The sequence below is a fragment of the Phoxinus phoxinus genome, assembly GCF_949152265.1.
Source record: "Phoxinus phoxinus genome assembly, chromosome: 14".
NCBI classification, from domain to species: domain Eukaryota; kingdom Metazoa; phylum Chordata; class Actinopteri; order Cypriniformes; family Leuciscidae; genus Phoxinus; species Phoxinus phoxinus.
Window position 1 is genome coordinate 20,593,047 of NC_136889.1, and position 14,439 is coordinate 20,607,485.

The 14,439-nt window shown below is 39.0% G+C and overlaps 1 protein-coding gene across 1 annotated transcript in view; it reads right to left on the reverse strand.

The window, feature by feature from the left end:
• LOC307011081 (uncharacterized protein) overlaps positions 1 to 14,439 on the reverse strand; it is a 28,186-nt gene continuing 13,747 nt past the window's right edge. The window contains exons 3-7 of the mRNA XM_079636398.1: positions 4,957 to 5,091; positions 4,810 to 4,853; positions 4,503 to 4,644; positions 4,259 to 4,369; positions 1 to 4,152 (exon numbers count right to left, since the gene is read on the reverse strand). Coding sequence (XP_079492524.1) covers positions 905 to 4,152; positions 4,259 to 4,369; positions 4,503 to 4,644; positions 4,810 to 4,853; positions 4,957 to 5,091 — 3,680 coding nt within the window. The 3' untranslated portion in view covers positions 1 to 904. The remainder of the gene's footprint in view (positions 4,153 to 4,258; positions 4,370 to 4,502; positions 4,645 to 4,809; positions 4,854 to 4,956; positions 5,092 to 14,439) is intronic.

The following is a 14,439-nucleotide window of genomic DNA, read 5'->3' on the forward strand; positions in this document are numbered from 1 at the left end:
TATTAAAAACATTATTTTCCTTTTATTTGCACGGTCTGTGTAGAGTAGACTGTAATATACATCAACTTAAGAGTAAACTAATGAACTTCTCTTTGAAAATAAAAACAAATTAACCAATAGAAATCACTAAACAGAGATTTACACCTTAGACCTCTTGTTTATGTGGTGTCATGACTTTCTGACCACCAGCTTGGCCCTACTTTCACTCTATTCATTTGCTTCCATCATTCTGTTTCTCGTACACTTGATCAGATCCCTTGTCTATATTCCTTTTTATGGATACTTGGGGCAGGGAGTGCTAATTTTATTATTACAATCACATATATTGATTTGGTGTTTTTAAAGTAAAATATAGACTTATAAAAAGTACACAGCAAACATCATAGATGGAAAAAAAGAATAATCACACATCCCCACCCCAAAATCAGTCCATGCTCCCAACTTACTGTTCTTCTTTTTGCTTGACTTCTTTTCATTCTTTATCTTACATTCTTTACCTTCATTTCTTTTGTAACGCTCTTATATTCAGTATCCACCAATACCTCTAAAATTACACTATAGAGTTTGGGTGGTAAACTGTTTTACAAACATCATTCTCATGGTGCTCTACTGCTGTTTTCTACAGTGCTAGAAGTTAGCATGGCTTCTGTCTAGAACTGAGGACACATAAATAAAAATTAGAATATTTATCATTTCCAAATACCAGTGACATGCATTCCCATGAATGATAATCAGTTACACTAAACCAGTGTACAAAAAGTGCAATATGCCTATCTGTACATAAAGACTTTTTAAGTATTTTATATTTCAAAATTGCTTAAGCAGTTTGAGCCTAAGATCTAAAGCCTTGTTTATCTGTGAAAAAGCAAAAACTCTAGAGTTAAATCATTTTTGTATGTGTTTGTTAATTTGTTTTTTTCTCATAGTTCTCTGTCTGTACTTCCTGTCCGGCAGTTTGTACAGTCTCTGTTTGCACATGCTCAGTCTTGGCAACAGACTCTGCCTCTGCAGAGTTCTGAACAACGCTCTCAAACTTAGTGTTGGGTTTCTTAGAAATAGGTGGAGGAACTTTGTTAGCAGTTTTGTGTGAGTCATTAGACTTGGCTGAATCGGAAACAGATGCTAACTCTGCCACCAGAGTCTTCCTTAGGTCAGCCTGAACCTCTAAGGATGACGATGTCTCTATTACGACCTTCTTTGGGCTCTTGGAGAAGATGAAGCTGGCCGTAGATGCAGGGGAGTTGGGTACAGTGGGGCCACCAGCCGTGACTGGGAGAGGGGAGCGCTGACCAAAGAGCTTGGCTTGCTTGTCTTTTGAAGACATAGTGGCAGCCTTCAAACGAATAGCATCCTGGAGACGCATGGAGGGGTTAGCGGGCAAAGACACTACGGGAGGCATGGAAGAGACAGTGGGCAGTGGTGTTTGGGGTTTAGGCGGCTCACCCTCCAGCTTTGAGGGTATTTCAATGGTGCTTGATTGCTTCTTTGGATTTTGCAGAGGCTTGTTGAGTTCTTGTGCCTGAAGTTGAGTCTTTGGCTCACTTATTGATTGGTCCTTTCGTTCCATTGTGTTCGGCAGGGTAGCAGGGACAGGTGCTGTAACTTGGATTTGTTCCTTGAGTGTTTGGGGTTTGAGTTCTAGTTCAGAACAGGGTTGTGTAGTTGCTGGTTCAGTAGGAGCTGAAGTGTTACTTAGTTCGGTGGTTGGAATTGTAGCTGATGAGCATGATGGCTCAAGTCTTGTGTTTTGGGTGTTTTGAACAATGTTATTCGATTTAGTCTTAAGTTCAGTTGACTCTTTTTGATTATTTGATACAGTGGTTGTGTTTGTGTGCACGTTGACAGATGGAGATTTGGTTTTTGGCTCTGTGCCGGACAGAGCTTCCACATCAGGCGGCAGTGATGTGATAATCAAAGACCGTCTAATTGGTTTTGGTGGCACCTCTTGATTGACAACCAATTTTGGTTTGGGTTGTGATGGTTTATCGAGATCTACAGCCTGACTCTGATTGGACTTTACCGACCTGAGACGAACATTTTGTAAGACAGACGGGGTGACCACTGGAATGGAGGTCTCCTCTGTGGCCGGAGAGGGACTGCTTGTCGGTTTCTCTGTTTCTGTTGTCTCTAGTCTGTCCTCCATTTTTACATCAGTAGGTAGTGGAGGAGGAAGAGGGACAGTGACTTGTTGAGATCTTACATCAGTGGGTAGTGGAGGAGGAGGTGGAGTAACGTTGATTTGTTGAGAAGTTGCAGATAATGTTACTAACACATTGGGTATTGAAAATTGGGATTCTTGCAGAGGGGGTGGGATTTTTTGTGGTTCAGAAGGTGGTGTTGGTGGAGGTTGAATTTCTTGTGGTGGTGGAGGTGGAACTTCTTGTGGTGGTGGAGGTGGAACTTCTTGTGGTGGTGGAGGTGGAACTTCTTGTGGTGGTGGAGGTGGAACTTCTTGTGGTGGTGGAGGTGGAACATCTGGTGGTAATTGAGGCATTATAAGTATAGACCGTGGCGAAAATGGTGGGGGTGGCGGAGGGAAGTCGGTATCATCTACTGGAGGCGCCGGAGGAGGAAACAGAGGAGGTGGAGGGATCCAAGAAATCAAGTCCTTTATAGCTTTGTCAGCTAGCGTAGGAGCTGAAGGAGCAAAGTCTGGAGGGGGCGGAGGAGGTTTGGCTTGGCTGATGTTTGGCATTGGTGGGCAATGTTCTGGGGGAGGTGATGGAGACGGGGTGACACTGGCGGCTGGTGCAAAGGATTTAACTTTGGCTTTTAGCTCCACTGCCTGCAACACTGATGCTGCATCACCATTTGATGAGGTCCTGTCTGGTTCATCCACAATTTTAAGACCTCTCTTTTTAGCCCAGCGTGCATAGTTAACAGGGCCAGGCCCACACAGCAGTTTGAAAGTATGCTGGTTGTGAGCCCAGGTCTCTGGAGGGGGAGCTGGGGGAGCCAGTACTTTGGGATGGTTAGGAATGTCAAACAGAGACCGGAGAGCCATTACAGCGGGGGAACATTTGTTACCATTAATTAAGCTTGCAGACAGAAAGATGTTATTCAGTTCAGCAAGCTTACTGGTGCCATTAGTGTATGAATAAGTTTTCTTGTCCATGCTGACTGGCTGGATCTTGGAGGTAGATAAGCCTCTCTTAGGGCTTAACTCATGAGTGGTCACGTTCATTTCAGATACAGTGGGGTATGATGATCCATCTAGAGTGCTAACATCATCCAAGTAGTAAGGATTTTCAGATCTCTTCTTGGTCTGTTTCCCGTTTGTTTGGTCGTGTAAGGAGTATGACCTGCTGGGAGGAGCTGGAGGTATCTTGCTCCGTTTCATCACTGATAAGTTACGTGTGAAAGCATCAGCAGATCCTGTTTTTCTGCTGTCCTCCTCTTCTGTAGAGTCTCCATTCCCATGAGTAGTTCTAAACGGAGCATGGGAACCATGATTGTTCAGCTTGACTAGTCTAGCCGTGTTCTCAACCTGACTTACCCTGCTGGCCACACGGGGAGTGCTACTGCTGGAGATGGTGGAGGAATCAGATACTAGTGTCTCAGATGATCCTGAGCTGCTCCACCCCGAATAGTTTGAGTGGGTTGAGTAATAATTTGAAGAGGCTCTGGAGGATGGACGGGTGGAGGGATAATTTGAAGAGGCTCTGGAGGATGGACGGGTGGAGGAATAATTTGAAGAGGCTCTGGAGGATGGACGGGTGGACGCTGGGCTGGCTGACACTAGGCTGCTCTTGGTGACGGTTCGAACACTGCTGCGACTTCGGCTGCGACTGAGTTCCACAACATCCACAGATGGTGGAAGTACAGCATTTGGAATGATTTTAGACATGTATGTGGCCTGAGGTGAGATAGACATGACTGCACCGGTTGTGTTCTCGGTCCAAGGAACAACTAGAGTGCCTGCTCCGGACTTTTCTGGATCTACAGAATGATTTACGGACCTTTGGTTTATGTCATCTTTGGGTATAGCCAGTGTGGGAACCTCTGTGTTGTGTTTCTTAACTGTGTGCAGATAGTCTTGTACACTAGTAGAAGCACCATCCACAGTGGAAAATATGGCAGGTATCATCATGTCTCCATTGGACAGCTGGCCATCAAGAAGATTGGTGGTGATCCATTCTGCCCTGTCCAACCCTTCAGATACGACACATTCAAAAATAAAATAAGTAAACATAACATGTTTTCCACTAAATAACTTAGAGACATGCTGTACAGTAAAGAAGACTGGAGTGAAACATACCCAGTTCTTTCTGAATGTGTCGAGGAATTCCTACAACAGTTCTCAAGTGTTTCCTACGAGACTTGGTCTTCTCTGCAGTCTTATCTGGCTTCAAAGGTCTAAACGTTGAGGCTGGAAAAAGGAAATGGAAAACAATGTTGCTGTGACATTGCATATTTGATATTAATTTGTAAAACACTTTAGGAGGATACCAGGCCATGGTCTTCTTATGGCAAAAATGGATATGACTGTGTGAATGTGTCACCTTGGCGTTTGAGTCCTGAACGTGTTGATCTTGAGGACATGGAGGAGCACATTGAAACAGAATCAGCAGCTGTGCTCTCAGATTCAAAGCCTCTCAGTTCACTGAAGGCCATGCTGTCTTCAGTCTGAGCTGTTACTGTTGACTAAAGTAAGCAGCATGGTTAACCCTCTAAATTTAATCGGCACTTTAAAAGTATAGAACAGTTTAGGTACACAAGCATCAAGCAGGCAGTCACTCTAATGGGAACAGAATTAAAAACAATCGTAATAGGAACTGAGGGCTGACTGATGCATGGAGGAATACTTACAATCATACTTTGGTCATCAGGGTAGTCTGTCCCAATCCTATCATCTGGAACATAAAACATTATATCTTAACCCAATTCAATTAACTGCTGTATGCTGCATGTATTTATTGCAGAGTAAAAGGAAGTATATTAAGACTTTTTTCTTACCCTCCTGCTGCTGTTTTAGGCCCTGCTGGGCCTCTGTGTGCAGGTCTAACACATATTTAGGCCGGTCACCCTCCACAAACACATTTTCTTGGAACTTCTGAAGAGAAACAGCATGCACAACTTCCTCTTTAGGGCCTGCAGAGAGAGAAACAGAAAGTAATACATTTAATATCTAATGCAGGTGACAGACAAATACACTGTTATAAAGACAGAATAGAATGTTTCAAATGTACATGGCTTTGATGTTTTAAAAGTAGATATACCCACACAAACAATTGCATGCTGGCAAATAATATAGTGACTTATTTGTTTCTGACCTTGGCTAGCTCAGTTTCAGAAACAACTAAAGCTAATGCAAAATCAATTATCTCATTCACCAAACCAGGGTTTCTCCTGTGTTTTAGCGTGGCATCATATTGTGACACTATCACTATAGAGACTGACTGTCCTGTAACATGACAATTACATTGTTCAAAGACTATGCTTAAATGATCTATGGGTCTTCTTGAGCATTTTTTTTGCATCTCAATCAGAAAGTAGTTTGTAATTTACTGCACTGTGATGACCAAACAATTATTCAAAATGCAAAAAGTTGATAATAAAAAAACCTCGGAAGAACAAACTTTTAAAACGGTTAAAAACAGAATACTGTTCACAACACATCATTCACCCTTTACATGTAAACATGACATTACATGTTTACATTAATAAAAAGTAGACATGGATTATGTACATGGGCATAATATACAGGCAGCTTAAAGACTTTCCAGTAAAATTTGACAAAATCTGACAACAAAAAAACAACAACTACCTTTTGATTTAAAGAAGGAGAGAAAAGAACCACCAGAGTTTAAAGTAATTACCGGTATATCCCTAGTCTCTGCTAAAGAGGGCGCCAACACACACACATTTTAGAGTGAAGAGCTTCACTTAACTTAAACTAACACACAGTATTTGGAGAGTTTTGGTAATCCCAATACAGATAAATACCCCATAACACATGTATAGGATAAAATATGGAATTAAAATATGGGATTAAGATTAAACCAAGGTAGCGCAGGGCAAAAGGTAAAAGAGTGTAACCGCATTTAAAAAAAAGATATGAAGAACCTTTAGGTAGGTTATGGATTTTTTTACGGTTTGTTGAGGTTTTAGGTTGTAAACAAAGCTTTCACTGAAAATAAAGATGAAGCCAGTGCCATACCATCAATACTAATTACCTATGGTATTTGGCTCAATATTTCAGGTTATAATTATGAAAATAAAAACAACAATACACTTTGAGCAGGTATATGAGCAATGTGACAAGCTTTGAATAAAGTGCCTCATTCATATGTACTACATTTATGATGCTTTTATGGTTCTTTTTGTCCACAATGTGTATAACATTGTGTTTCATGGAAGAAGTTTTCGAAATTTTATTTCTGGATGAACTGTTCCTTTAAGACAGCTGTTCAACATGTTCATTTTCTCAACACTAGATGGAGTACCAGAAAAAACCTGTGAGGTCACAGGTATGCTTAGGGAGAACAAAACCTGTTGCTCAACCTGGAGAACAAAGACAGATTTCACAACAAATATCAAAGTAGTATATCAACAAATATCAATTTAAACAAAAAACATCCTTGTAGATGGTTAAGTAACAGATCTACTTTTGATACATAGTCTGACCCTTCACATTATTACCCTTTAATATTGCACTTGAAGTATTTAATTTCTAGTTGGTCAGCGAGGACTGCAGTGAGAATGATAAAACCCAACCTCAGTCCATCTCAAACCAGGTCAGACATGTCATCATCCTACAGCCCAGAGAGACCCGCCCACTCATACATCACATGACTGGCCTTCCTCACCCAACGTCATTAATCATTGTAAGAGAAGGCACCAGTAATATCTGCAATCATATTTTAAATGAAGCAGCATCAGAACAAATACATTTTGTTTTTTAAATGTATTACACATTCACCAAAATTTCATTAAAAGTAAAACTTAACATTGAGATTTCTGAGCATTAGTAGAGTATTTCTGTGCGTCTCACTGCTGCGTCTTTAGATGCAGACAGCCAAACCACAGATAAAATGTTCCTGCAATGGTTTTGGAACATTTTAAATAGTTGGACAACCACAGAGCTCATCTTTTCAGCCCTGAGAAAGATAACATGCTGTGTATTAAAGTCAAGAGAGACTGCATTTAGGCATGATGCTAATACTGAATGTCCTCTTGTACCGATGTATAAAATACATCAATGTTCAATTTTAATAACAGGAATCATATCATAAGTCCTTCTCCAGTCCAGAAAGACAATTTTAGACCAAAAACATTAACGTTACATGACCATCCGCATGTCAGGTGTGCATTTATCAACATTTTACATCTTTGAACGTGGCTTATCCATTCAGAATTTAAAGTTATTTGTTTTATAAAACTACATTAGTGACATGAATCCAATATGAGATGCTCTAGTCTAATCTAATGGTAAATACTCTTTCTGGGTGTTTGTGTGCGCATAGAGTATTGCGTTGATGGCTAAAGGTTATATAATCTGTACCATGACCTAAATTGTTGATGAATGCATTCTCAGATGTTCAGAGATGTTCTGAAAACTTGATAACCTTCTGAGAAAGCAAAATAAAAGCAGCACAGATTAAGAGACTCGTACATGCCTGGACCTGTTGAGTGCAGATGTCAGAACAGCTGCAAGGAGTCTTGATTTGGATAAAACTCACACAGAGACACAGTTTTAATTGAACTAAACCTCATGTTTTAAGGTGGTTGCGCCTTTCTATCAAAACCCATCAATGACTGAAAAACAAAGCTATAGAAAAACATCAGTTTATCTCAGTTCTGCAAATGAAACCTTGACTATGTCAATCGAGAGACTTTATTCAGGCGCCTGATGTTGCTGTTTTTCAGAATAGATTTAATAAAGGTTATTAAATGTATAGTAATCAGTAAAGTGAAGCCAAAGGTGAAAAGACAAGAAGCGAGGAAGAAAGACGAACACAATGTGCTAGAATGAATGAGATTAGCAATGTAAACAGGCACAGTTCAGTTCTCATCACTGGCAGCTGGATCCCACAGGGAATGTGTGTGCTGGCAGGAGCGCAGGAGGACTGCCATGCCCTGAGAATGCCTTCTGCGTTTTTGGACAGCAGGGGGCAGCATTTCGGGACTGTTTTCATGCCATACGTATAGAGTGGTGCACTGCAGGCATGTCGGCCAACCGGCAGTTCGCATCACGCTGGTTCCCTCGACTAAAACCCAAAAGGATTTTCCCATAGGCTTTTGGATTATCACAAAAAACAAGCTCTGTGATCAACAAAAGTTTATGATATTTGCATGCTTTATCCATCAAGATAATTATCACAGACGAACACAACGTTTATGAATTTTGAAGCCTAAATGCAGTGGCCAAATGTAAAAAGCTAAAGGTAGGCTATAAATGAACTACACAACGGTCCCACACCCCTTCCGTCAACTCTCTTTTAGTTATCTAAAAAGATTTTCCCATAAAGTTTGAGTTAGAAAAGTTTGTAAGAGCACTTATTATAAACATAACGATGCTGTAAAAGTAGACTGAGTTTACCTGTTTGGTGTGATGGCGTTTAAAGGGGTGGTTGAATATGACTTCACTTTTCTAACTTTAGTTAGTGTGTAATGTTGCTGTTTGAGCGTAAACAACATCTGCAAAGTTACGATGCTCAAAGTTCAAAGCAAAGGGAGATATTTTATTTTTTGAAAGAAATTGTTTTTTAAGGACTACAACACACGGCTGGTAGGGACATTCCTCCTCGATTAGTGACATCATGAACCCTTACATTTACATAAACCCCGTCCCCAGAACACGATTTATAGTTTATCATGACAGAATATGCTAATCAATGACTAGAAGATAACTACACAAAAGCTACATAAATTCACCAACTAACCATTCAGAAATGTTGTCCACATGTTGTCACTTCTTTAGTCTCTCCATCTTTCTGACTTCGGTTTGAACAATTTTTAGTACATGTCAGTGTGAGGTAAAAGGACATAAGCTGTTGAAGCTCCGCCCCTGTCCTGGGAGAGGTATCTCATTTGCATTTAAAGGGACAGGCTGCAGGCACAAAAACGTGCTCACCCTCAAAAAATGACTATATAAAAATATATGTTGGGTATTTTGAGCTAAAACTTCACACACACACTCCGGGGACATCAAATACTTATTTTACATCTTGTGAAAAGGGCATTATACCACCCCTTTAATGTCCTCGACAGCCTCTGTAGTCCCATTTAGCCACTTGTTAGCAACTGCCTTTTTCAAGACACTTAACAGTTAAAAAAAAAAAAAACACGAGTTGGGTAATATTGATGTGTTTTATGTCATAGAATAAATCGTGAAGTGTCTTGAGCTTGTGGTCACCGCAGACCTTATTTCAGCCATTTAGCCAAAAAATATTTCAAAAACCTGTTGACTTCAGGGCGATGGAACCGGAAGTGCTAATATGCTAACTCGCTTTAGCGTTTTGGCTTACAAAGTGATGTCATACCTGCACCACTCTATAAAGACTACTGTTTTCAATAAAGTCACCAAGTTTTATTTAAGCCCGTTTCTCACAACAGTGTAATAGCAACAGCAGGTGCACAATGAGCTTTCATAATAATCATTTTATAAGTGATATAATTGTTAACAAGGGATAGAAGTAAAACACGCCTTCCCTGAACACTTATTAGATGTGCATAATTCATGACCAGCACTTCTTCTTGTACTAGTGATTGAGTTTTCAGAGTTCATTTTAAGTCAATTTCCTACCCTGAAAGGACCGTCTCGCTCATTGTTAGTAGCAGCTCACAGCATGACTCCCTCACCACTGCTGCTGTTGTCTGACTTGAACTGGTGCTGCTGGTACCTCAAAAGTCATTCTCAACCTTGTATATATAGAAAAAAAAGAGGCATTTTTTCCGGTTCAAAAAAGGAAAAAAAAGTTTATTCACACCATGGCTCACTTTAGAAACATTAAAAATGACTAAAACACTGCACAGTGATGCATTTCGGCCATTCAGCATTCCCCAGAGTGCCAAACATGAGTCACAGGTGTAGATGTAATTAGTTAGTCAGTAGAAATGGGAGAAACTAAGGCTGAATCCGAAATCGGCCCCTAAACTCTCAATCACTATTCCTATACGTTAATACTGTTCACTTGAAGGAGTGAATGAAAACGAGTGAGCGAATTCGGACAGCCGTTGAACGTTCAAGGGCTGTACACTCGTAATGGGATTGAATGAGTGCACTCAATAACGTCCACTATGGTTTCCGACACCACTACAAATGGCGGTCCTCTCAAATAACGCCCTATTTGAGAGTATAAGGGAAATTTCGAATTCAGCTCAAAAGGGACCATTCAGAGTCATTCTCAACCTATCTGTAACTCTCAATCGGTCAAATCTTTATTTGTTTTGTTTTTAAAATCAGTCTTCACATATTTCACAACACTTCATCTTGTGATTCTTATTAAGTGGGGGTCATGTTTCAGAATTCCTTGCCTTATGTCTCTGAGAACCTGTACTTCTGGAGACTCCAGGTAGTGTGCAGTTCTGGAAAATTGAGATTCTTCAAATTAAGGTGAAGAATTAAGTAAAACTGCCAGAAAATTCTAAGTTTTTTTTTTACTCAGCCTGTTTTTTTGTGTGTGCGTGACCCTGCTGACCCAATGAGCATATCATATATCAGTTGTCCATGAGAGGCTGCCACATTACTTTCATTTTGTGTTTGTTTATTTTGATATTAAAGTTTCATTGAACGCTTCATATATATATATATGAAGACTTCAGATGCAAAAGCCTCCAAGTGCCATCTGAAATTTTCTTCTAAAATGATTATTTTTATCCAACTGTATATTTAAGTTCAGTAATTTCACTTTAATGACAATTAATAGGTAATTTTCATTGCCATTAGAGTGAAAGAACTGAACATAACCATACAAGCTTGATAAAAATGATCATTCTAGAAGAAAAATTCAGATGGCACTTAGAGGCATTTGCATCTGAAGTCTTCATATATATATTATATATATATATATATATATATATATATATATAATTTATTTAGCTGGAAATAAACTTTAGAAATAGTTTCTCCAGCAATTTATGCATTATTATAAATGAATTAAATAAAAGTGCTAAAATATAAATTATTATTGTTTATAAAGTGTTTTATAAACTTCAGAAATGTTATCTTCAGCAATGTTATCTTAAAAAAAAAACTATTTAATAGAGCTATCTGTATTGGCATCAATACCTGGGCTATTGGCTTTAACAGTGCCAAAAGAAAAGAAACACGAGGTATGGCCCATCACTTACTGACTAAATTGTGAGTGTGACAGAACTCTTTACTCAATGTGTTAAATCAGAAATCACTTTCTGTAAATTATAAAATGGTTAGCAGAAATTGGACCTTGAAAACCAACTTGAATGACATGAAATTTAATTTACAAAGGGAGGGTGGTCACATTTGCATCCAAATGTTAAATAACTTATGCAGAACTCAAACTCCAAAGTATAGACTATAAACTGCTGTATTCAATCAGACTTACTGAACGGAAAGCGCTGTTAGTGTTGTCTGTGACCTGTACTAACTCGCATCAAGCCTGATAGACATCTTTTATCAAACAATGGGTGACTCACTCACTCCATATTTTGTGTTGTTTCATAAAAGCCTGCAGTATATTGCAAAATATTGTTTCACTAAATCTGAACTTCACTAAGTTTCTGCTGCGTTTAGTGTGCAGGGCCACACTGCTTAAACATGCAGATTGAACGCTGTAACCTGTTAACACAAGCAATGCAATGAAAACACGCTGCTGCAGACAGGAGATGTATGAAACTGGCCTTAAAGTTAATCTGCCTTGGAAAACTGTCCATTTGTCCCACAGGCATTATCCATTCAAAATGCAGGTAAAGGTTAACTGAGGCAAACATCCCTCACCTAAAGCCGATACAAAAGTCTTTGAAAAGTAAGTTGATTGATTACAGGTTTATCATACATGCACACAATCGGTGTTTCGATTTTGGATGACTTTAAGAAAGAGGTAAGAAAGGCCCGTGCCTGCTACACCTATATCACATAACAGTAACATAATATTTGCTAATTCGGCAGTTAAACCCAGAAGAGGTACAATTGCTGCATAAATCGATCAATAATATAACATTTCTTAAAATCTTACAGCTGGTATCATGGAAAACAGAAAGGTACAGACATGCATTTAAAGCCGTCCATGTTGTCAATCCCTTTAATTTGATCTGTGCATATTTAAAGCAACATTAATTGTATGTTTTCACACTAGTTTTGAATGCTTGGTGCAGACTAGAGTTTAATTCCCAGTGGTTCCCATGATGCTTTGGGTTACTTGCTGCATGCAAATTATCATTCTAATTTAGAAATTTCTTCTTTCACTTTTGCCCTAAATCAAGTTCTAACAGGTTGCCTACCACTGCAGTGTAAGCGCACGGAATTGAGAAACAGATCACCAATCTACACAGTCTGCGATGCAAATTTCATTAAAAAAAATATATTTTCAGTCCAATTTAAAGTCATATCAGACGCCTAGTCAAAAATCCTCTGGGGAGCAGCGTACTTGAAACCCTCCGATACAGAAACATCTTTACTATAAAACAGGCAAGCTGAAACAGATTTGAAATCAACACTTTACAACCTATGGCTTGAAGGGTCTACACACACATACCAAGCTTAATATGGATGTTGGATGTTATCTAGAAAGATTATGGCTTTTGGAGGCAATGAATAACATTAAAAGTCAGCATGAATCAGTCTAGTTCTAGCACAGTTCTGTTCACAGGACTATGAAACAGAGAAAGAGCTGAGCAGAGAACCAGTTTCCCAACTTTACACCTGTTCATTGTGTCAGAATCTCCAGGGCAAAGCTCAGGAAGGCAAGGAATTCTGCACAAACACGCCCACGCGCAACAATAAACAACACGCACATAAACTTGGTCTGTCTTCATCTCTCAAACCTTCCCTTATGTTATAAATGGTGCTGAGGAATGACTGGCATTTCTTATGATGAGTTGAAAAGGAAAGTCAGAAGAAAGATTGTGATGTCAAGATGTCACTTCCATCAGGAGAAGTCAAAAAACTTTGGAAAGAGCTGTATGTGTGTGTCCACGAGTGTGTGTAGGTGTGTGTCAGCGGAACATTTCATGGGAAACAAGTTTAAAGTAACAGCTCTTTGTTCAGACTGAACCGGCAACGTCCCACAGGAAGTTTTGACGAAGCAAGGTCTGGGATACAGGATGCAAAACACAATATTATGAGTGTGTTCTCAGTAGCTGTGACCCTCTTATTAGCGGTGCTTGCTATAATATTACTCATTCTTGGGGTATGAACAAACCCTTAGCCCTAAATATTAAACATTCCTATATAACTTGTGCTGGTTTTTGTCGCCCTCGGCTAGATAATGAAAACTGGCCTCATACATACAAACCTTTTCATAGCATAAATAATTTAAAGAACCACTAAAATATGATGTGGTTCCTTTCTTCGGGCACTAAATTGTCAAAAATTTAAAAATGCAGTTGTTAACTTAATATCTGGCCAATAAAATGACTTCTGCGAGTGTAAGCCAATGGAGTCTGGTTAACGCACATGAATTTGTTGTAAATATGTCTGGATCAACACGTGTACGCACATGTTGTGAATTAGGCAGAGATTTTTCGTAAGAAATTCTCCTGTGCCTACAAATACGAAATAATACCCGCAATTATTAGTGAATAAGACCCAATGATTTTATAATAATTATGAGCTTAGCCATCACAGGAACAAATTACATTTTAAATCACAATAATATTTCACAATGTATAATGCATTGTATTTTAGATCAAATAAATGCAACCTTGGTGAGCATAATATACTTTTTTCAAAAACTATTTTATTAATTTTACCGGCCGCAAAAATTTGAACCAAAATATTGAAAAAAATATTTTTTTTGTATTCTAATGATTATTTAGTTACTGTGTCAATCAGAAATAAACAATTATGAAATAAATGAAACAAGACACAAAATTGAGCTCAGCAATTTACCCAGACAAAATAATCTAATCAGTGCACTAACTGAGACTGAATGCCATCGCCATATCGGAAGGGAGCAGCACTAGATAACCTTATCAAGTTACCAAACACATGTAAAGATTTGTGTTTTTAAAGTAACACGTTCTTAAAAATCAACACGGGGTCATTCGTAAGAACCCAGAATGATCAAATCACAGATGATAAAAACGCATAGATAGCATTTTAAAGCATCAACGTTGCACTACCAATACAAAGCAAGTTCCAAAAGGCAGGCGTCTGCATCTGTCCTTCATGGAGAAGGCAATCCCATAATCCACTGCGACAAGCTCAGCGAAACGGTTCCCAATTTGGTTAAAACAAACGAAATGTTGATTATAAATACAGTACATTCAATACTGAAAAGTATTAATAAATATTTG